This window comes from Thyridium curvatum, assembly GCF_004353045.1.
Source record: "Thyridium curvatum strain D216 chromosome Unknown NODE_25_length_444008_cov_73.864110, whole genome shotgun sequence".
Classification (NCBI taxonomy): Eukaryota; Fungi; Ascomycota; class Sordariomycetes; order Thyridiales; family Thyridiaceae; genus Thyridium; species Thyridium curvatum.
Genome location: NW_022156780.1, coordinates 20,890 through 42,498, shown reverse-complemented (window position 1 = coordinate 42,498; position 21,609 = coordinate 20,890). Strand labels below are relative to the sequence as shown.

Below are 21,609 nucleotides of genomic sequence, written 5' to 3'. Positions count from 1 at the left end.
GCGGCGGAATGGTAGTCAATCTAATATGAAGAATACATAGAGCCAATCTTTTCATCAACTATGTTGGAATCCAACCTCAAAGCCGGGCCGTGCCGGTTCCACCACCCCTTCCCAGCCCCCTCTACCGGTACTGAGGTACCTAGTTCTTCTTCTGCTCTGGCATTGGGGTTCCAGGCCTGAACATGCCAGTCGACTTGAACAACTCAAGACTTGGCTCGACCGGGTTCGGCTTGCGACCGTTGCCTTTGGCAATGGGAAACTCCTTCAGAAACTCAAGCCGGGCGAGGGTGGTGCGTCTCTTCCAAAACACTGGATCATTCGGTATACCCAATCGTGTCTCGGTCATGGCGATGGCCTTGTCGACCCATGTGACTTCTTTGCATGATCCTAAACTACATTAGCAAGCGTCTAGACCAATCCAATCGAAAGGATAAAGGCACTTACGGCAGAACTCCTTGGAAAATTCCGGATTGTAATCATCGTGCTCAACCACACAGTTGGGATAGTCGTCGCAGCGCACTCGCTCAGAGCCCTGGTGGTCGCAATTCCACACAATCTGCTCGGTCAGCAAGGCGTCTTCCTTTGCCAGGACTGGAATGATCCTTACCAGGACACTCAAACACATGGTGCGAGAAGGTTGTGCAAGAAGGCAATGCAAGAAGGTAGTGCAAGAAGGTAGGGCGAGCAGGTTGTGCGAGCAGGTAGTGCGAGCAGGTTGTGCGAGCAGGTTGTGCGAGCAGGTTATGCGAGGAGGTTGTCGAGCGCACCAATGCCTTTTCTGCTTCTCGCATCTTCAACACAAGTCGGGATCACCAGTTGATTTATGGACCATCAGGAACCATGGCCTGGACTTGACTCGGGACTACATTGTTTGTGCTGCTGCAGGGTTGGGCAACACAAACCATCGAGACCAGAAATTGTGCAGGGATATCACGCGGATGGCCACTTGCAGATGTAGGCTAGGGCACCCAATCAAGTGCGGACAAAATAAGCCCTGTCCATTGAAATCATTCCGCATGCTCGCTATGTTCAGCTATTCCCACTCTGCTGCTCTCACCTTGCATTAGCCCGAAAGTAGCGTCCCGAGTCGCAGCTGATTAAGCCTGAGCTGTTGCGTGTTCGGATGGCCACATCTTGACACGGCCCGAGTTTTGCTGCTCGCGACAAAATGTGGTTCGCGACCCAGTTCGCAACCTTTCTGCTGCTCGGCCCGCTCGCTCGTTTCTGTGGCAAATACGGGATGGCTGTCATCGGTGCAACATGCTTCTCCCTCAGGTCCATACGGAGCTCTTCCGGCAACTTGAGGCCATGGATGCCATGGAGAGGAGGGATCCGCAGCAATGCACATCGCCTGAACAGAGTGCCGACCGTCCAAAAGCTGGCCACCCCTGAGCCATGCACTGAACCGCACCTTGAGCGTAGTCGAATGGTTTCAGATCGGTATCTTTCTCAGCAAGCTGGGGGTCTGGCGTGACAGGATTTGCAGCATCAGGACCATCATCCTGGCCTTAAGCTAGCGATGCCAGCAGAGCAGCATGCCATTCATGGACCTCTCGACTGAGCTAGGCTGGATGGTACGGGCATTTACCTTCGATTTTGTTTCTACCGTTGCACTCATTGATGTCCACAAGACATCATTGGGCACTTTGGCTAGGTGATGGCTCATTTGACGATCATCGGCTTTCTGCATGTGGACAGACAATCAATGTTTGATTGGCCCCCACAGGCAAGCAAGCCACGGGATATGCTCCTTCCAGCCGCCAACAGTGACAATGACTTTGTGTGGTATCCGCATCGTCGTAGTCAGGTTCTTTTGGCCTCGAATGCTGGGCATTAGCGTCGTCACTGTGCACAATGAAGCTCGAGCAGCCTTTGCTCCAGTCAGAATATTCACGCAAGACACCATCTGGAGAATATTGGAAGACATCGCTGATATATGTTCTTGTATGCTTGCTGGTACCAACATGGGTCCGTTGCCGAATATGAAAACCCAGGACGGCGCACCTTAACACAGCACAGCGACAGCAAGGGCGACATCGATCAATATCAAAGTGGGTCTTTCACGCACGGTTCTGGCTGGGATTTGCAAACCCTCTTTCGATATTTTTTGTGGGAGGCCTGATGAATATCCTCCTTTTCAACATATGGACAAGTGTCCAGGCCTTCCCAGTGAGCGCTCTACATCTTGAGCCTTCGCCTTCCCTGCGCTCACCTGCACGTCCTCTGCTGCCAAGGGTTTGTCTATGGCACGCTGGTGGGTGACTGGATGCAAGGAGGTCTTGTACTTCTCGAGAAAGATAGATACCTCTCTCAAATAATGGCAAGAATCAAGTTCTTCCGATTGCTCACCAAGTTCACATTCAACTTGTTCAACCATGACTCTAGTGCGACGAGCTGGAAGGGGAATCTACATTTATATTGTAAGAGCAGGCTCACCCCATAAGTAACCCCCAGAATTTTACTCCTTCGAGACCACAGAACGTCTAAATCCTTTCCAGTCCTTACAGAGAAGCAGCGACCGATAGGCGGGAATTTTCGTTCCCGAGAGGCGGGAGAGACAGACCTTTGTCGACAAGCTTTCCCGTGTTGCTTTCCTTCGAGGTTTTAAGACGTGCTGTCCATTAGATGAACAATTGATCAAGAAAATCCTCAGCGAGTTATTGTCATCAGCACAGGGTATAATGTTGTAGATATCCATGCACCTCTTCATACTCTGCTTGCGCATGGCCTGGATCCATCCATCGTACTTTACAACACAACATCACCAAGTTCAAGCACACTCTTGATCAATGCAGGTTCAATAAAAGTCAGCTATCCCTATGCTCTGTTCGAGTGTTATCGGTAACATGTTGCATACCCAATGTTCCATTTCAATTTCGGCCGTGGCGCATAGGTAGCTATGATACGACAGGTATTCCAAACCCGCCTCCACCGAAGCCCAGGTGAACATGAGATGAAAGGCCTCGGAAATACGAGGAGGAGCGATGCGAAATGAACTTCCGGCGGCATTTAGGATGTGAGCTTACTTGGTGTTCGATAAAGCAAAATTAGTGATTTTGATACATAGCCTCAGGAGAAGCTTTCCCGGACCCCTCGCCGATCCCTGTCCACTTCCCTCTTCACCACCATTACTCATCTAGTTTAGCAAGCATGGGGAATCTGGGGTAAATTAGAAGTGCCGGTCTGTTTCTGATATTTTAGCTGACCCCCAGCCAGCCAGTCGCCTAGTGAGCATGGCAGACAACCTTGCCAAGCCCTCACAATTTACTCTTTGTTCAACACTATGACAAAAACTACGCTGTATAACGTGCTCGTCGGCATGACGGTGGCTGTTGGAAGCTTCACGTATGGATTCGGTAATGATCAACTATGAAATACTTCTCATTTAGGTCAGAACTCACATACCATAGGTTTTGCCTCATTCGCCACTAGTATCGGCCAGCCGGGCTTCTTCCGATACTTCAACCTCGAGCCCAACGGAGCATATGCAAATCACATCATCGGCGCGGTCAATGCCCTATTCTTCTTTGGGGCCGTGGTCGGCGGCCTGACGGCCGGGCCCGTTGCTGATCACTGGGGCCGGCGTATTGCCCTCATCTCGGCCGCCTTGCTCTCTGTCATCGGAGGAGCTCTGACGGCCGGTAGTGTGCACGTTGCCATGCTCATCATTGTCCGCGTGTTGCAGGGTGCCGGGCTCGGTGCCTTGGCAACACTCACTCCCATTTACCTCGCCGAGGCCTCGACGCCATCGAAGCGCGGCATGCTCACAGGCCTGCACGGCTTCTTCATGGTGAGCGGGTACAATATCTCTGCTTGGGTGGGCTACGGCGCGTCGTATTCGACCAACCTAACCTTTGGATGGCGCGGGCCTTTGGCTTTTACCTGTGTTCCTGCGTTGGTGCTCCTGATCGGCTGCATTTGGGTACCCGAGTCGCCTCGTTGGCTGCTCATGAAAGGCCGCAACGATCAAGCTTGGACGGTGCTCAGCCGCTTGCACAGTGACGCGAGTGACCCCGATCAGTTGGCGACAAACGAGGAGTTTTACCAAATGCGCAAGCAGATCGAGCTGGAGAGGACCAACCCTGGCGGCTATTGGACCATCCTGACCACTCCCTCGTACGCTAAACGCGCGTTTCTCTCGTGCTTTGTGCAGTATGCTGCCAACGCTAGTGGTGGCCTGGTGATCAACTACTACAGTGTCATCATCTACGGGAATCTGGGGATGACTGGCCATATGCCGCTACTACTCTACGCGTTTTACACCTTGGTTGGTGCCATTGGCAACTTGGGGTCTCTGCTTACGCTCGATTGGACTGGGCGTCGATTTGTGAGATATCCCCTTGCAATCGGTTCCTGCTTTGTAGATGTGTTACTCACGCTGTTAAACCAGGCGCTTCTGACAGGCTTCATTGGATGTCTGGTCGCGCTGATCATCGAGACGGCCATGATTGCCGAGTTCGTCGTCAAGGACAGTGCCGCATCGGTGGCCGGGCAGAAAGCAGCCATCTTTGCCATCTTCCTCTTCGTGTTCGCGTACGGGTTCTTCATCGACGCCGCCTCCTTCGTGTACAGCAGCGAGATTTACCCGACGAATATCCGCTCGCGCGGCGTCGCTCTCAGCACCGCCACGTACTTTACCGCCTGCATCACCTTTGTGACTCCAGGGGCGACGGCCATCGCCAACATTAGCTGGAGGTACTTCTTGGTTTTTGCTTGCCTGACTACGGTGACCATCATAGTCATCTACTTCTTCTTCCCGGAGACCAAGGGCAAGTCGCTGGAGGAACTGGCCGAGATCTTTGGCGATGAGGTTATCGTGCATCTTACCGACGCGACCGAGGCCGAACGGCAGGAGATAGACATGAAGATGCGCAAGGAGAAAGCCGCTCTTGAACATGTCGAAGGCACGGCCTAGCCCAGATGTATCGAGCTCTCCATAACATAGGATCGGGATTTTAGGTAGACTATATGAGTCTCTTGGGTTACTATCTAGCGTTGCATTTCCTCCATCTCAGTCGCAGCCATGACAGCCTGCATCCCCGAATCGGAGAACTTGGGCTTCGTTCTGTAATAGTGGTTGGCGCCAGAAAGCTCGACGGCTTCGCCCCAGAGGACTCCCTTCTTGTCCGCCTCGACGCCGTCGATCCTCGTCTTCTCGGCAGGTGTGTCGTCCTTGCCATCCACCAGTATGAGGACGGCCTCGACGATCTTCTCCACCGGCGTGAAGTACTCGGCCGGGAAGTTCTGCCACTCCTTCTGCGACAAGAGGTTCGTCCTGACGGTGCCGGGGCAGATGGCGTTCACGCGGATGCGGTCCTTGTGCCAAAAGTGCGTGGCGACGCAGCGCATGAAGCCGACGACGCCGTGCTTGGCGGCCGAGTACATGGGCGAGTAGGCGGACGGGTAGATGCCGCCGCAGCTGGCGGTCATGACGAGGCTCTGGTTGTCCTGCGGCGACTGGCGGAAGTAGTGCTGCGCGAGGTACGTCGTCGTCACCACGGCGTCCAGGCAGATCTTGATGACGAGCATGTCCGGCTCCGGCGGCGGCCCGCTGCCCGTGTCGTGCCTCATGTAAAAGTTGTCCCGCTCGGCGATGCCGGCGTTGGCAAAGACAAAGTCGACCCGGCCTGACGACTTGAAGGCGGCCTCGAAGGCGGCGGCTAGGGAGGCGTACTTTGTGGCGTCGGCCTGGTGGAACGTCGCGCCTGGTAGCGAAGACGCTGCGGCCTTGCCCGCCTCGGCGTTCAGGTCGACGAGGTGCAAGTCCCAGCCGCCGCGGGCAGCGAGCGCCTGGGCGACGGCAAGCCCCATGCCGCTCGCGCCACCTGTGATTATCGCTGACTTTGCCATGATCTTATGATTGGTGTCGTATCAGAGGTCTTTTTTGGTCGACATTGTTCAAGCTAGAGCTGTTTTCCCAGCTATTTTATCAGAGCGACTCTGATGGCCGGACGGGCTGTCCCGCCGTGGCTGTCGTGAGGATCATGTTTTGCGAACTGACACATCCATCAGAGCACTACCATGACCCCGCATGGGACTATATCCGTATTGGACGCCATGGAGTGACGTGCCTTCGTGGCGGCAGTGAAGCTAAATCTGATAAATATGGCGGAGGGGCTGTCTCACGCGTCCGGATGTGCTTCTCCGTACTAGTTCGCGGAGCGAATGTCAACCCCAGCTTTCCAGTTTCAGCTCTCGGACTCTTACCACACTTTCTTGGGTCTTGGCAGAACATTTTCCGAATAGCTTAGTCCAAGATTGAAGCAGAGAGAGACCTCGGTCGCTTTGATTGCCGGTCAGAACAATTAACTAAACGTGTTGCTAGTCGGATTTGGTGGACTTCCATGCCTTGCATATCACCCATCGTACTACAGAATACCACCTGTCATCGTTGTTGGGGTCCATGAAAATGACTTGATCGACCTGCGCATAGTCACCCCCCACGGAAACCCGGCCAGCCAATGGTGTATTTGACGAATGTCGAGGCCATTCCACAAATTGCCTGGGATATATGCTGAGCAAATAGTTGGTTCTCGCAGTGGAATGGCACACGCAGTGCCTTAAAAAAAGAACCTAAGCATGAGCAGGGATTCCTCAGTCATCATCTTTCAGGGTAGATGTCTTGATGTGACAATGCTCGGGGACACTCGAGACCATTGTGTGCGTTGCCTTTCAAATGGGGGGCCTATTTTCACTCAATATCCTCCCTTGCCGTCCGTTGAGAGACATTAAACTCGTATGGATATGTGCTTTGAAATCTAGCACTCCTTCACTCTGTATCTTTGCAATAGTGTTTGAGTAACCATCAGATGATTGCTTTCCCTCCTATGGCCGATGACCTTGGACGCTTCCCATGGCATTCACGGGCTTCCAGGCTTTTTACCTGCCCAGTTTTGCTTCGGTTTGGATCCTTGGCTATCATCAGCTGTAAGTTTTCCAAAAACACCCACCAAGCTTAGAATGCACGTCCCAAGGTCAAGCCACCCAACCCAACGAATCGAAGGCTAGAGAGGCGCAATTTCCGAAGTCCATCGGGTTACAGACGAATTTAGCGTCATAAGGTGCGCCAATGCGACGCAGACCGGAGTGCAATGCACGGGCGACAAGTTGAAGGACAGTCCTATGGGCTCAAGCAAGAAGCCCGGCAAATGCCCTACGTGCCGGGATGAGGGATATTCTGAGAGGCGACGTCCTGACAACCAAGCTGACTCTGGAAATTAAATGTCCAGGCATCATTTTCAAGTGGTATATACCAATATAGTCAAAGAAGCGAGGACGAAATGCGGTCCTCAAATGTGGCTTTGTTATGTTGCAAAAACGTCCTCACTTGCACCCCATTTGCCTTGCTTCCTATCACTTCCGTGAGGTTATGAAGAACTTCAGCAGCTGAGTTAAACTCGCACATCCAACACCGCCGTATAATATCACCGAACACGACGCCAGCCACAGATGGAAACTCCTTCCTCGCATATCGAGCCTCCACCTCCTGGGACTCCACCTCCTCATACGGCTGATTCCTCACGACAATCTGATAGATGCTCGAGGCTAGAGCGAAGAGATCTGTTGTGACATTGCATTCGCCTTGTCCCTTACGTTTCGTATCAGGAAGAACCTGGTGCTCTCGAGCGAGAGGGCCTCCTTCCCATCAATCGAGGCGCCGGAAAAGTCGATGATCCGAACACCAAGTCTTGCATCTAGAACCATATTCTCGGGCCTGATGTCGGCGTGGATGATGCCGTAAGAGTGGAGGTGGACAACCGCTTCTGCCGCCTCTACGCACCATTGTACGCGACGTTCCACAGGGATATCGGTATCGGATTCGAGGGCAGCCTTAAGACTGCCATTGGGCATATATTCGAGTATAAGTCCTCGTTCGCCGTCGTCATCGGGTTCGGAAAAGCCAAACATACGGATAAGGCGCGGATGGCTAGGTAGTCGCTGGTACACCTCGAATTCACGCTGGAGTTGCTTGCGCATAAGGATCTTGTCCCAGGAGCATGCCATGGGGTGAGGTGACTTTTTGATCTTGTCTCCGCAGGGTAACCGTTCGATTATACCGGTGCTGCCAAAAGAAATGCATAGATCCTAGCAGGTCAGTTCCGTTGAACCCGAGGCAATGTTTGTCCGGATGTAAGAGAACAACTAAATTGCCTTACCAGCCTCGGCTGTAGATCTGGTGGGTACGGCCATGGTATTCCGTCATCGCTCCTCCCAACTGGGCCGGCCGAGCCGGCGGCCATGTTCATCTTGACCGGCGAAGGGATTCGTGTCTTGCTAGATAACGACACTGGACCGGGCTCGGCCGGAGGTGGGGTCTACATTGACTCCTCGGGAGAATTTGGTGAGATGGGGAAAACCCAAGCTCAATCTTAAAGCGAGAGAGAGGAGCCTGAAGACATTCAAATGGGACTGACTGGCCACGTGACCCGACATATACAACTCCTGGGCGCCAGAAAAGCAGTGTGCACGTACCAGATGAATCGCGAAGGCTCACCCGTTCTCCATATTCCATTGTCTAGATACATGCATGACTTTGCCTTGACATGTTTGAAATGATTACCGCCTCTAAGTCTAGGAGGCTCAGAGGCCATACTTGCCCATGAGCGCCACGAATTCTGGACTGGCCAGCAAGTTGGTAGCAGTAAGGCGCTGCTCTGGGTGGTAGGAAAAGCCTTGATGCAGGATCGATAATACGAGCTTCCTTTCTTCCCGGCCAATGTCTGGTCGTAGTCTATCTACCTTGTGCTCAAGAGTCTCGTGAGTGTATTTGGGGCGTGGTAACAGACCAGTACAATCGTACCACCAATCCTCAGCCTCTCCGGGACCGCAATAGGATCCCTTCCACTCTTTAGGCAGTGGGCCTAAGGCGTCGACCATACGGGCCACAGAGAGGGTACCATGACCCCAGACCACCTCGACACTGAGATATAGAGTAGCAAAGATGCATATATAGCTCCATAAATCGCTCGCATAGCTTGGCTGTGCGCCGTGGTATCGCTCAGGGGCACAAAACGACATTGGAGCCTGGACGGTATATTCTACCGTGGTGCCTGCATGGATTGACATGCCAAAATCGCCGAGGTAGGCTGAAGAGCCGAGTAGATGGTACAGGCCTTTCATCCCTTGTACAATCTCACCCGATTTCCAACCTAGGTCGCCTATTTTCATTTTGCGAGGCCTACAGAATAGACGGTATATGTCTTCATTCGTTAAGTGATCAATTGACTGTAGCTCCCAAAGTATAGCTCCAAGATTGAGGTCTATTGATAATTAGTAACTAAGATGTGATAATAGGCGACTTTACATATACCTCGATGTATAATCCCTACACTATGCACAGAAGCAAGGGCATGTAGAGCCGTTCTCGCTACAGACATGCGTTCTGTAATTGGCTTCTGTACTCTTGTACGGTAGTCACTTAAAGAGGTACCGCGTAATGGAAGCACCAGGCATAGGTGATGGTGATCGTCGGCACCACGAAGCTGGAAAGCCGCAGTATAGAGGGTGAGACTAGATGTGTCGTCTAATTTCTGGATCAATTTGGCTTGTATTGGCAGCTCCGTATCGCCACGTTCATCGGCAACCATGATCTTGAGTGCCACAGTCCTCTGATCGAGGTCGCGAGCGAGCCATACCGTGGAAAACCCACCCCATCCGAGCTTGTGCAAGACCCGATATCTGCCATTCAAGACCTCGCCGATGCACACAGGATAGTAGAGTCCCTCGCGGTACCGACTAAGAGGTTCACACTCGTCTTCCAGCTCCCCCTCATCCTCTGAGTCGACAAAGTAGCCGACATCTGCACTGTCATCCATGGTGAGAAACGAGAAGGTACTGCCAACAAGTAGTTGCGCGGGAATTCGGAGGCTATAGATAGGCCGTATAGTATACTGGCTGAATGAGATGTCGAGATGTGGAAGCCCCTCGACCAAATCCGATGAAATCCATGAGCAGATCGGTGCCTAAATGCCTTTCGGAACGAAAAGGTCATCATCTCCCGCCCCGAAAAAAGGAGCCCATCTTCTGCCGCTCCTCGCCGCCTTTGGGTCGTTTGGCTAACGATTTGCGGCCCAACACGAGGTGGGCTTAGGTGAGGCCCAGGTGAGGCCCAGGTGAGGCCCAGGTGAGGCCCAGGTGCGGCTTAGGCAGGACAGGAAGTTACTCAGGTCTGAAGACCGAAAGGGATTTTAGTAGGGTTCGTATCTGACGTCGACTTTGTGGGAAATTCAGCTCCAATAAATTGCCTTAACCAGCCCAAAGGCAAATGACTGTCGCAAAGACACAAGGCATGAGCATCCATCCCACTAAGCCAGAGGAGCACAAGACAAAGAGGCTTTGAGTATTGATTTTGATGAAAGGTGATTGAGTAGATTACGGAGAGTGACAATCGATGTACTGTCTCTCCTGGCCGTTGGAAGATGGTATTACCATTCCTTCAAGTGGCGCTTCTAGCTTGCCTGAGATATGGAATTGCTTCTTTGGCCACCAAGCTAAAAGGCCGCCGGCATTGCCCCTTAATTCAACTTGGTCGATCAAACACTCAACATCTGCAAACCTCGATTGACCTCATCGTGGCGCCATATCTGATGTCTCTGAACCAGGCCTGGGCCATTATGGGTTGTCGGAAGACCGTCCGTTCTCAGCTCTCCTCTTGAAGCCGGCCGATAACAATTGCATCGGTCAACCCGGCAGGCGGTCGGGGTTTGGAATGCAGACGCCACATCGAACTCCCTGGAGACACGGCACGGCACGGCTCCAACTGAGAGGGACGGCAGTCCCAATAGATGCAACCCAAGCCGAGAGCACGCGGCACCAGAGCAAAGTGCCACATTCCCCCTCCGATCGTCAATGCAGGTACAGACGCCCTACAGGGAGGGATGCCCAACGGCGCCATCTTCGATTGGTTATACTCCGAGACATGTCTCCTCACTGAGATATGCTGGCGCCCTGAGCTGAACGTTCTCTGGCGATTCTGGGTGTGGAACCAACCTCACGGGGCAGAGGATGGCGTTCTGGAACCCATAGATCTGGAACAATCACTGGAGAATGTGCTCCGGCATAGATCGTGGCCCGTGGCTGAACCTACCTCGACAAAGTGTTTCGAAGTGCCAACAAGGGGTTGAATGCAACGTCGACCAGCCGCGAGCTATCGTGATACGAGCTGATGATTTGAGAGATATCTTTCGTGCTCAATCGTGTATAAAGACCTCTCCAGTTCCTCGTCTGCGCTGCTGGCTTCTGCTTTCTCTCTTCTGTAGATCCCATCAGCTTCAACAACCATTCAATTCAGTATAATCCTGACATCCTTTTCTGTCAAAGACCATGACCGCTCTATCATCGGCGCTGGCCGGGCTCTACCTCGCCGGAGTTCTCATCTCACCGGCTGTTGCTGCACCGCCTGGATGCTCTCCAAATAACTGCATCCGCGCGGTCCTGGGAAATAGACTCGGAGACTGGCACATTACCACTGCCAGGGCAGACTGTTCAAGTCTCCTGGCGGGGAAGGTCTATGTATCTGCCGTGTAAGTGGCTTATCGAAGCTTGTTCTATCTAGTCCATGCTAATTCGCCTTCTCACAATCAGCACTGTGACCGTGTCGAATGCTTCAGCTATCGCGACAACAAGCGTGGTTCCGGTCCTTCCAACGTATGCCCTGAACTGCCGTAATTTCGCCGAGTACCAGCGGGCATGCTCATGCGGCGGCGTCACTGGTGGCGGGGCTGTCACTGTTACCCCTGTGAGCTCCCTCCCAAGGTCATTATGGAGCTGTTTATTTGCTCACAGTAATATAGACAGAGTATGTGGTGGAAGGAACTGCATCGCCGACCAGGTCTCCAAGCTCACGGACGTCATCGACGCGATCATCCACGTCCTCGAGTACCTCTATTCCCACTTCGTCCCCCTTGCCCGTGACAACCTCACCAACCAGTCTTATCACGTCAATCGATATCCCATCTTCGAGCTCGGAGGAACCAACGACCGAAGAATCGACCACAGAGTCCTCTACGCAATCCTCTACATCTACAGAGTCTACACGGACAGTCACCCTGCCAGTTACTCCAACATCCAGAACACAGGGCCCTGTCATCACAGACACGACAACCTCAACGACGGAATCAACGACTAGCGAGCCTAACTCTTCATCCATCGAATCGTCAACCGTCGAGACTTCTTCCTCCACTACGGAAGAGTCAACTACTGAGACTCCAGTCCCGACAACTACGATTGAAACCGAGAGTCCAACGGTGGCATCATCAACCGGAGACCTCAATGGCCCGGTCTCGACCGAGCCGGTCGAAACCACCTCGGCGCCAATAACCAGTGGAGAAACGTCTGTCCTCCCAGTCATTGTCACCAACTCTTCCGGCAGCCTCATCCCCATCACGATCTCGAGCATCCCATCGCTGGCCAACATCTCCTTCGACCGGCCCACAGACACTGCAAATCAAACAGCCACTTCAACAGCCTCGTTCTCCAGGCTACCAGACTTTCCCACTGGGACTGTAGTGGAGTCCACCATCTACCTGCCATCGACAGGAGCGTCTAAAACGACAACCTCGAAGACCTCCTTGACACGGTTCCCGGAACCTACGGGTCCCACTTTTACTCCGGACATCCCAGACTCGTACAATGGATGCGCGTTCAATCCTTACCGCGGAGCATTGTTTGTAAGTATCCTCGAGCTGTCCGTGCTCCACTAAGGCCTCTCTACTGATACTACCTGGCAGCAACTTGTCGACCCTGATACCCGTCTGCCCATTATCAAGAATGATACTACCGCCATGGTCATACAGCAGATCACGCCCGACTACGTCCCTACAATGTTTACACCTGTACATCCCGACTCGGCTCCTTATGGGTAAGTTCGACCACTGGCCATTCCGATGCATACGGGAAACGACACTGACGAGGTACAACAGCGCCTTTGATCTTACTGTCGGCGACGGCGGCAAGGTCTACTATCTCACTCTGTACAGATCTGGAAGGGTTGGCTTTGGTCTAGAAAGGTAATAAATATCCCACACTCTAGTAGTGAACCGAACAAACTTTGCTGACCATGAGCTTTCTTTCTGCAGCTCCAATGGCCAGAAATGGGTCAGCGACGGCGACGACGAGTACGTCACGACCATCTTCGCCTTCACCTGCAGCGGCCAGATGCAGACGGGCTTCTTTGGCGGCTACAGGTTCTACTTCAGCATCACGCCCGACAGGCGGGTCATTGTGTCCCAGACCGAGCCTCCGGCCCGGCTCGGAAGCCGCAGACTTCGCGCCCGCGGCACGGGCGATCTCATCGTCGTGCCTATCGCTCCGGGCTTTGGAGGGAAGAGAGATTCGTCTCTTGATCTTGATTAATCGACGGTTTCACAGCTAGGGTGGTTTTGTCTTTGCTATAGTTGAAGGGATACACAAGGAGCAACAGTACTTGAAACCCGGATATAGGGGTGGGCTTCGATCATTTATCAGAGTTTGGATCGAATAGCACACTGAAATTAATGTAGAACTCGATGTTTGAGCTTGTACTAAGGATCATCTTTGCCCCGGCCATGCCACACAGGCTGACGTGTGACGCTCTCGGCGGAGTTCGGTGTCATATCACCGTTTCGTCCGGAGCTGGCCAACGATTAATAAGCTCGGCCGTCAAACCATACAAGTGTAGCCAAATTACAGAGAAGTATAAAAGCGATCTCAAATTCGTCAAACGCATGGCAAATAAACGATGTCGGTCTCACTGATTTTATCAATTACATTTCCTCTTTGCCACCAGCCATGACCAAGATCCTAGCCGTCTTCGGCGCGACCGGCCAGCAAGGCAGTTCCGTCGTCGACTTTGTGCTCAACGACCCGGAACTGTCCAAGCAATACGAGATCCGCGCCATCACCCGCAGGCTAGACTCGGAGAAGGCGCTGGCACTCCAGCAGAAGGTCCGTGTCGTCCAGGGCGACGTGCTCGACCGGGCCTCCCTCGAGGCGGCCCTGGCCGGCGTGCACGTCGTCTTCGTCATGACCAACCCGTCCTTCACGCCCGGCGGGGTAGAGGTCGAGTTCAGCAGCGCCAAGGCCGTCGCCGACGTCGCCGTCGAGATGGGCGCCGAGTACATCATCTTCAGCACCATGCCGCCGGTCCCGGAGAGGGCGCGCGGCCGCTTCCCCGAGGAGGTCGTCTCCTTTGACGCCAAGATGAAGGCGGAGAAGTACATACGGAGCTTGCCAGTCAAGAGCGCGTTCTTCGCGCCGGCCTTCTTCATGGAGAACTTTCAGCCTCCGAGCTACTATGGACCGCAGCGCCTCCCGGACGGCACCTGGGCTTTGCAGCGCCTGAACTCCTCCAGGAGCCGGATGCCGCTGATTGATGCGGTCGGGGACACTGGCAAGTTCATCGGCGCTATTCTAGCACAGCCGGACAAGTACCACGGCAAGACCTTCTGCGCCGCCGGTGGGATTTACACCGGCGACGAGATGGCTGCCATCATGTCCAAAGCCACAGGCAAGACGATCGTCTGCAAGCAGATCACCAGCGACGAGTTCAGGAAAGCTCTGCCGCATGCGACAGATGACCATGTGAAGGTGATAGAGGCGCTCAGCTACGGGGAGGAGTTTGACTACTGGGGACCGGATACGAAAGAGCTGGTGGCTTGGGCTGCGGAGAATGCTCGAGGGAGACCCTCTACTTTGGAGGAATACCTGGAAGCGCATCCCATCAATCTCGATTAGTGCGATAGATGCATGTGTGGTCGGGGACGTGCCAATGATCTATGGTGATTACTACCAACATCTCTTTCTTTCGAAAACAGCATCGATTTCTCTCACCCACTACCGAATATTCCCAGTCGATGTCAACACCATCGAGGCCACGGGCCTTGACAATATTGGCAATATTGGCAGCCATGGTGAGCCGGTTGGCTGGCGTCACTCCCTGGCGGAAGATCATGTACGTGCTGGGGTTTGTTGAGAAGTCCCAACCACCAAACGAAAGAATCCTCGCCGAACCTTTTACGATCTTGAAATTCTCAAACTCGTATGCGGAGAGTTGATCTCCAATCTGTACTTGGTCATCGGGTGTAAAAGTGCCAAAGACGAAACGCAGGTGTGTGTATTTTGAAGCATCGATCTGTCTGGCGTCCTGATAGAGGCAAAGGCGGCCCAAGCCGTAACCTTCAAAGTAGCCTCTGCTACGCAAAACAGGCGGTGCCGAGCTCCGGATAATATTGGTGCCGTAGTTGGATATGCAATCGTTCGTGCCCTGTTTTGCCGTGCCCGGCACGCTAGTACTTGTATTCGTGCAAAACTCGGCCCAGTGCCGTATTACCGCACATATGGCAGAGTTAGAGGAAGCGGCGAATAGGTTTGTAAGTCACTCCCATTGCTTTTAGGCATCTCTCAGGCCTGTAAATAATGATCACTACGCCGAATGACCATGGACAAGGAACGTCTGCACAAGAGGCTGGTCCGAGGGGTACCAAAATAATCAACCAACGTTGGGTCCTTTTGTTGCCGGGGCCACGCTTGATCCTCGGCCAATTCACTGTATGCCCGGTCAAGAGAACAATATTCCCATAACAATGTCTCAGGGAAAGGGCGGTGGCGATGTCCATTCGCAAGTTTCGGATAGCACCGTTCATATTGCATTCTTGGTGAGCAAGGCGGTTGCCATCGACAAACGATGTGACTAGTCGTGGACCAACATCAACATGTCCATGCACACAGCTTATATCACCAACGCCAACGACATCGCCAATACAGACGGCATGACACATCGGCAGGGGTCTCGCCGGGGAGGGGTTAGCTAGGCCTTTTCACGACCCACCAAACCCACCTCAGTGCTGCCAAAGGAAATGATCGTGGGGTTAGCGCTCATGAAAGCTTGATCCAACTGCATGAAGCAGATGTGGCGCAATTGCTCCCCGCCTCTGTACCTCTGCACTCCAGAGGTTCTCCAATGAAAGGCCCTTGCCGACGACCAACATCCCACCGACTTGTGCCTGACTTGCTTCGATCCGCGGGATGGTGCCTGTGCAGCACGGTCTCCCGACTCGATGCAGTCTTGCGCAAGGTAGCAGGTAATTTCAAACGAAAGGCACGAACAGAAGTGGAACAGCTAGCAATGGAGACACGACAGTAGCACCTAATTCCATGACAGGAAACCCAGAGGCAGCATCCAGCCAGCGCCCTGTGCCGCGACCAGAGATCGCCACCCACCCCCCCTGCCCGCGGCCCCGTTCCTCTGCGTTGAACAACCTGGCTGATCCATCCTTTGGCTGCAAATGTCGGATGCAATCGCCGCGGAGATACTGGAAGCCACAGCGGAGCCAACCCTGGCACCGCACGGGTTCGATGTCGGGGTCGAGTTTCCAGGGCTTGCGAGTTGCGCGCAGGTGTCGCGGTCGTACCTCGTCGCATCCACGCCACGGACGGCTGTCACGTTGAAAGATCTTGTTCTGCAGGTTGGCGCATACGACGCCGTCGCCTCCAGCGACGACCAAGTCTGGCGGCTGGCCACTAGTAGGCCTTACAGGGCTCTATCTCTTTTGGGATGAAAGCACCGGCCAGGCTATTCGGCCGCACCTCTCTCAGTGGGTCCTTGGCCCCCCCCTGCTAGTCGTCCTAGTCGGGGAAAGACCATCAAAAATGCCCCACTATTAACGTACAGCCAATTTTTGATGTACAAGTAGAGAAGGCATCACATCAGGTCAAAAAAAGAGAGCAGTCAGTCTAAATTATAATAAGGGCTTGACTGGCTTAACTGACTTAATTAGTTTAACTAGCTATCACTCTAGAGGCTGTAAAGGCCCTAGAGCTATAAGGATGACTGTCCTAGAGGCCCTAGAACTAGAGAGACGACTGTCTAGCCCTATGTCACGAAACTAGCTGCAGTTACCGCGGGGCACCGCCCTAGACGGACTGCAGGACTGGCCAGCAGAAAACCACACACCGCCTGCCTGGAACGGCATGCTAACCAGTGCTCAGTTAGCAGTGGTTATCTGCTAACTGGTGCTTAGTTATCACTAACTATTACTAATAAGGTGAGGTCTATATATATATAGATATATATCTATTCTTAGATACCTACTCTAGATAGCTTTCTAGTATTTAAAGTATCTTATTTAATAAAGTATTTTTAAGTAAAGCTATCTTAGCTATAATTAATTATTAGTACTTAGTAATATCTATTACTTACTACTTATATAAATCTATATATATCTAGTCTTATAAAGTAGTTATACCTCTTAGAATTAAGAATTATTATATATTAAATACTCTTATTTAATCAGTAGACTATACCCTAAATAATACTTATAGAAATTATATTAGAATCTTAATCTACTAATAATATATCCTTATTTATAATAGAATAAGCTAGTATTAAAATCTAATAACTCTCTACTCTAATATAGGTCTTATAGATAGGAGATACCTAAAGTATAAAGTATAAAGTTCTATTAATATATAGAGGAAGTAAGAAAGGTCTTTAAGGATTTCTTACTTAGTATAGAGGATATCTTATAAAGTATAAATCTAACTTTCTATATCTAGATAATTAGATACTCTTTATAATAACTTAACTTAAAGAAGAAGCTCTTATCTAGTTTAAACCTATATAGAAGAACTACTTAAAATATTTAAAGAATAATAGAGATCTTAAGGCTTAAGCTATCTTTATAGAAGGCTTTACTATATTTAAAAAAGCTATTAAGATAGCTTTTAGAGATCTAGATAAGAAATAAATAATAGAATAATAGCTAATAGTACTTTAATAAATAGAATCTATATTTAGTTATACTATTAGATTTAAATAGATTTTAAGTTCTTTTAAATAGAAAGATAAACCTCTAATAATTATATTTTATATTAGACTAAAGGTAGAAGTTAAGAACAAACTTATTAAAATAGACTAATCTAAGAAGTTTATATAATATATTATAATTATAGTCTAAATTAATAACTATCTTTATAAGTAATAGATAGAATATAAAGGATAGTAATAATAGGTATATCATCTAAGAATCTCTAACTAAGAAAGAAAAATAGTATAAGTAAAAGATACTATAGTCTAGAGATCTATATAGTATATAGGACCTATAGAACTTAATACTATAAAATAGAATAATAATAAGACCTACTATAACTATAGTAAGAAGAGACACTTTATTTATAACTACTAATAGAAAAAGTAAGAGAAAGTATCTAAGCTTATATAATAAGTAAATATAACCTAGAAGGCTAATTATAATAATAAGCACTAGATAATATACTATAATAATACTTATCTAGTATATATCTAAGGTAAGAAGGCCTTAAGATAATTTCTAAAAGCTATAGAATAACTAAGAGTTATTACTATAGAAAAAAGAGGATTATCTAGAAAGAAATTACTTAGGCTAAGAGAATAAAATAATATTCTATTAGAAATAAATAGAATTAAGTCTAGAGATAACTTAGATAAAGAATCTAAATTTATATAGAATAAAGATATATACTTAGTAACTATAGAAGATAATAATAAGTAGATATAGGTATAGCTTAAAGAAAAAGAAGACTAGAAGAAAAACCTATTTACTCCTCTACTAGAAAGTAATAATAAGAAATATAGATAAATAATAGCCACTTAATAATAACTAGCCTTAAGTAGAGAATAGATAGTTATTATATTTCTAAGAATAACTTCTTATTAAGTAGTAATAAGAGGAAGAAGAGAGATTATATAAGATTAGAAGAATCTATAACTATATTATAAGGATAAATAATATAACTAGATTTTATAATCTATATATATATTTAATAAATACTTAAGATATCTAATAAAGAAACTAAAGTATTAATTTATACCTAGATAATAAAAAGAATTCCTACTATATATATATTTAAAAGAAGACTTAGAATATTAGAAGATTTCCTATTAAGATATAGTAGAGAGATATACTATCCTATAAATAAGACTTAATTATCTAGTTAACTATATATTTAAATAGAGAGTAATAATTAATTATACTATAGTAATATATAAAATCTACTGACTTAGAAAACTAGAGTTATAATATCAGTAGTAGGAATTATAAGAAGAAGTCAGAAAAGAGTAAGTGTACCTCTAATATAGTTAGATATAGCAGTAGATATAGAGGGCAAGAGAAAGTACCTCTAACATCCTAATACTCACTTAGAGTAAGGTATTCACCCTAGAGGAATAAATAAAAATAAGATAACTAGTATATATAGAGTATATAGAGCAACCCTATAAAGAAGCTACTAATCAGTCTATACTAAAAAATAATAAGTACTATTATTAAGAAGCTAAATAAATAGTAAAAAGATAAAGAACCTAAGAGTAACCTTTAACCTATTACTATTTATAATAAAAATATAACTTAAAGGATATAAGACTACTATACTAATTAATAATAAAGCTTAGAAAAACTTTATATTACTATAGATAGTAAATAAACTTAATATATTATAGGCTTATAAGAAAGACCTCTATAAATTATATATAGTAGAAGAGAAACTAGTCTAGTATAATAGAGAGATTATTAACTAAGAGATATTATATAATAATTCTTAATCCTAAGAGGTAAGACTACTTTATAGAACTAGAGATATATAGGTTTATATAAGCAGTAAGTAATAGATACTACTAAGTAATAATAATTAACTTAATTATAGCTAAGATAGCTTTACTTAAAGGTACTTTATTAAATAAGATACTTTAGATACTAGAGAGCTATCTAGAGTAGGTATCTAAAGGTAGATATATATCTATATATATAGACTACTAAATCATTCTAGATTACTAAGCTAGAGTAATAGATTACTTATAATTAATAAGAATTATTAATTAAGTATAATTACTTATCTTATCTATTCTATTAGTTCTAACTATCTAGATTATCTACTCTATAATACTATACCTTAATTTTATAATATAATATCTCCTCTTTAAGTCAATATTCTAATAACCCTAGCTACTTCTTAAGACCTCTATTATTAGATTCTAACTTCTATTATAGGTACTAAACTCTTCTCTTAATTCTTCCTATATCCTTCTAATAGTTATATCTTTAGGCTGTATTAAGAAATAGAAATCTTAGCTATTATATAACTATAATACTTTATTAAATAAAATCCTCTAAGATAATTTTAAAGTGATATTATACTTATATTACTTTAACTATAACTTAGTCTATAAGATAATTAAAAGGATAAAAAGATACTAGATATATATAGGTTTAAATTAATTATATAATAGGATAGATATCTTTATAGATATTTATATATATTATTACTCTATTAACTAAGAAGATAATATACTAATCATAAAGTATCCTATATAACTATTAAAGCTAAGTAATTAAAGTAAGAGGAGATAGATAAGAAAGAAAAATTCCTAGAACTTTAGAAATAGATTAATAAGATATCTGCTTACTTAATCTATTTATATAAATAATATTATTCTCTCTATAAGAAGAAGGTATAGATAGTATAGTATAGTTTATAAAATTTAGATAAGCTAGAGAAAATAAAGTAAAAGAAGTCTAAAGCTGCTATATAGAAGTCTTCTATAGTTCTAAAGATATAGGCTAATAGTAGTTTTAATATAATTAACTAGAGTACTATTAGTTTAGATAATAGTTAGTTACTAACTAGTCTTAACTTTACTAATAGAACTATTAAAGCTTTTATTAGTAATATATTAGATTTCTAATAGGTTTCTAAATATTTTCTATAGTATTATAGCTCTTCTACTTAACTAGATACTTACTATTTAATATCTACTATTCTAGTATTTATTTAACTTTATACTCTTCTTCTTCTATCTTTATTTCTACTAGTTTCTTTAGCTATACTTCTAGAGAGGCTGGTTTTAGTAGGAAAATATAAAAAACTAGATAAATCTATATTATCTTTAATAATAATAGTCTATAGTTAGATATTAAGATTTTCTATATAATCTTAAATAGTCCTAGTTTTTTATAATCTAATTTATTACTAGATTATTTTATAGTAATGTTTTTCTATAGTAGATAGATTATATCTCCCTTTAAGAAGGATAATCTCTTTATTCTTTTTCTATTATAGTAATAGTAGACTTATTCTTAAATAAACTTAAGTTCTATTTTTAAGAATATATATAGCTTCTTAAGATATTCTACTTTAAGAATAGTAGATTCTATATTAATCTTATCTTATAGTTATTAGTATGCTTTTAGGTTTTAGCTATAGTTAGTAAAGAATAGTAAAATCTTTATTATTTTAATAGAGATATTATTATATATAAACTATATAAGTAGTAATAGCTCTATCTAATTATCTTAATTATAGTTAATATAGTTATATAGATATACTTCTAATATGTAATTTAAATATTCTATCTATCTATTAGTTTATAGATAATAGGCTATAGACAGTTTTTTATTAGCTTTAAGTTATTTTATTAAGAATATATAGAATTTTAATATATATATCAGTCTTTAATTTATAATAATCTTATATAACATCCTATAGTTAGCTATTACTATTTATAGAAATATAAATATAAGTTATTCTACTATATATAACTTATTAAGTAGAAGGAAATATATATACTTAGTAAGTCGCTTTAGTATTACTAAAATACTA

The 21,609-nt window shown here is 46.5% G+C and overlaps 7 protein-coding genes across 7 annotated transcripts; 3 read left to right on the top strand and 4 right to left on the bottom strand.

Moving 5' to 3' along the window:
• Nucleotides 1-139: 139 nt before the first annotated feature.
• On the bottom strand, nucleotides 140-625 carry E0L32_004934 (uncharacterized protein; the record flags this gene model as incomplete). Its single annotated transcript, XM_031139399.1, has 2 exons — nucleotides 140-387; nucleotides 445-625. The coding sequence occupies 2 exons, from the start codon at nucleotides 623-625 to the stop codon at nucleotides 140-142; spliced, it is 429 nt and encodes a 142-aa protein (XP_030996536.1).
• Nucleotides 626-3,283: 2,658 nt separating this feature from the next.
• E0L32_004933 (uncharacterized protein) lies at nucleotides 3,284-4,915 on the top strand (the record flags this gene model as incomplete). Its single annotated transcript, XM_031139398.1, has 2 exons — nucleotides 3,284-3,356; nucleotides 3,411-4,915. 2 exons carry the CDS (start codon nucleotides 3,284-3,286, stop codon nucleotides 4,913-4,915), a joined length of 1,578 nt encoding a protein of 525 aa, XP_030996535.1.
• Nucleotides 4,916-4,989: 74 nt separating this feature from the next.
• On the bottom strand, nucleotides 4,990-5,850 carry E0L32_004932 (uncharacterized protein; the record flags this gene model as incomplete). The annotated part of the gene is made up of 1 exon (XM_031139397.1): nucleotides 4,990-5,850. The coding sequence occupies one exon, from the start codon at nucleotides 5,848-5,850 to the stop codon at nucleotides 4,990-4,992; it is 861 nt and encodes a 286-aa protein (XP_030996534.1).
• A 1,695-nt stretch (nucleotides 5,851-7,545) lies between these two features.
• Nucleotides 7,546-8,246, bottom strand: E0L32_004931 (uncharacterized protein; the record flags this gene model as incomplete). Its single annotated transcript, XM_031139396.1, has 2 exons — nucleotides 7,546-8,085; nucleotides 8,157-8,246. The coding sequence occupies 2 exons, from the start codon at nucleotides 8,244-8,246 to the stop codon at nucleotides 7,546-7,548; spliced, it is 630 nt and encodes a 209-aa protein (XP_030996533.1).
• Nucleotides 8,247-8,580: 334 nt separating this feature from the next.
• Nucleotides 8,581-9,815, bottom strand: E0L32_004930 (uncharacterized protein; the record flags this gene model as incomplete). Its single annotated transcript, XM_031139395.1, has 2 exons — nucleotides 8,581-9,260; nucleotides 9,311-9,815. The coding sequence occupies 2 exons, from the start codon at nucleotides 9,813-9,815 to the stop codon at nucleotides 8,581-8,583; spliced, it is 1,185 nt and encodes a 394-aa protein (XP_030996532.1).
• Nucleotides 9,816-11,322: 1,507 nt separating this feature from the next.
• On the top strand, nucleotides 11,323-13,353 carry E0L32_004929 (uncharacterized protein; the record flags this gene model as incomplete). The annotated part of the gene is made up of 7 exons (XM_031139394.1): nucleotides 11,323-11,522; nucleotides 11,584-11,754; nucleotides 11,797-12,028; nucleotides 12,078-12,668; nucleotides 12,729-12,859; nucleotides 12,921-13,007; nucleotides 13,077-13,353. The coding sequence occupies 7 exons, from the start codon at nucleotides 11,323-11,325 to the stop codon at nucleotides 13,351-13,353; spliced, it is 1,689 nt and encodes a 562-aa protein (XP_030996531.1).
• A 414-nt stretch (nucleotides 13,354-13,767) lies between these two features.
• On the top strand, nucleotides 13,768-14,712 carry E0L32_004928 (uncharacterized protein; the record flags this gene model as incomplete). The annotated part of the gene is made up of 1 exon (XM_031139393.1): nucleotides 13,768-14,712. One exon carries the CDS (start codon nucleotides 13,768-13,770, stop codon nucleotides 14,710-14,712), a length of 945 nt encoding a protein of 314 aa, XP_030996530.1.
• Between the last annotated feature and the right edge of the window lie 6,897 nt (nucleotides 14,713-21,609).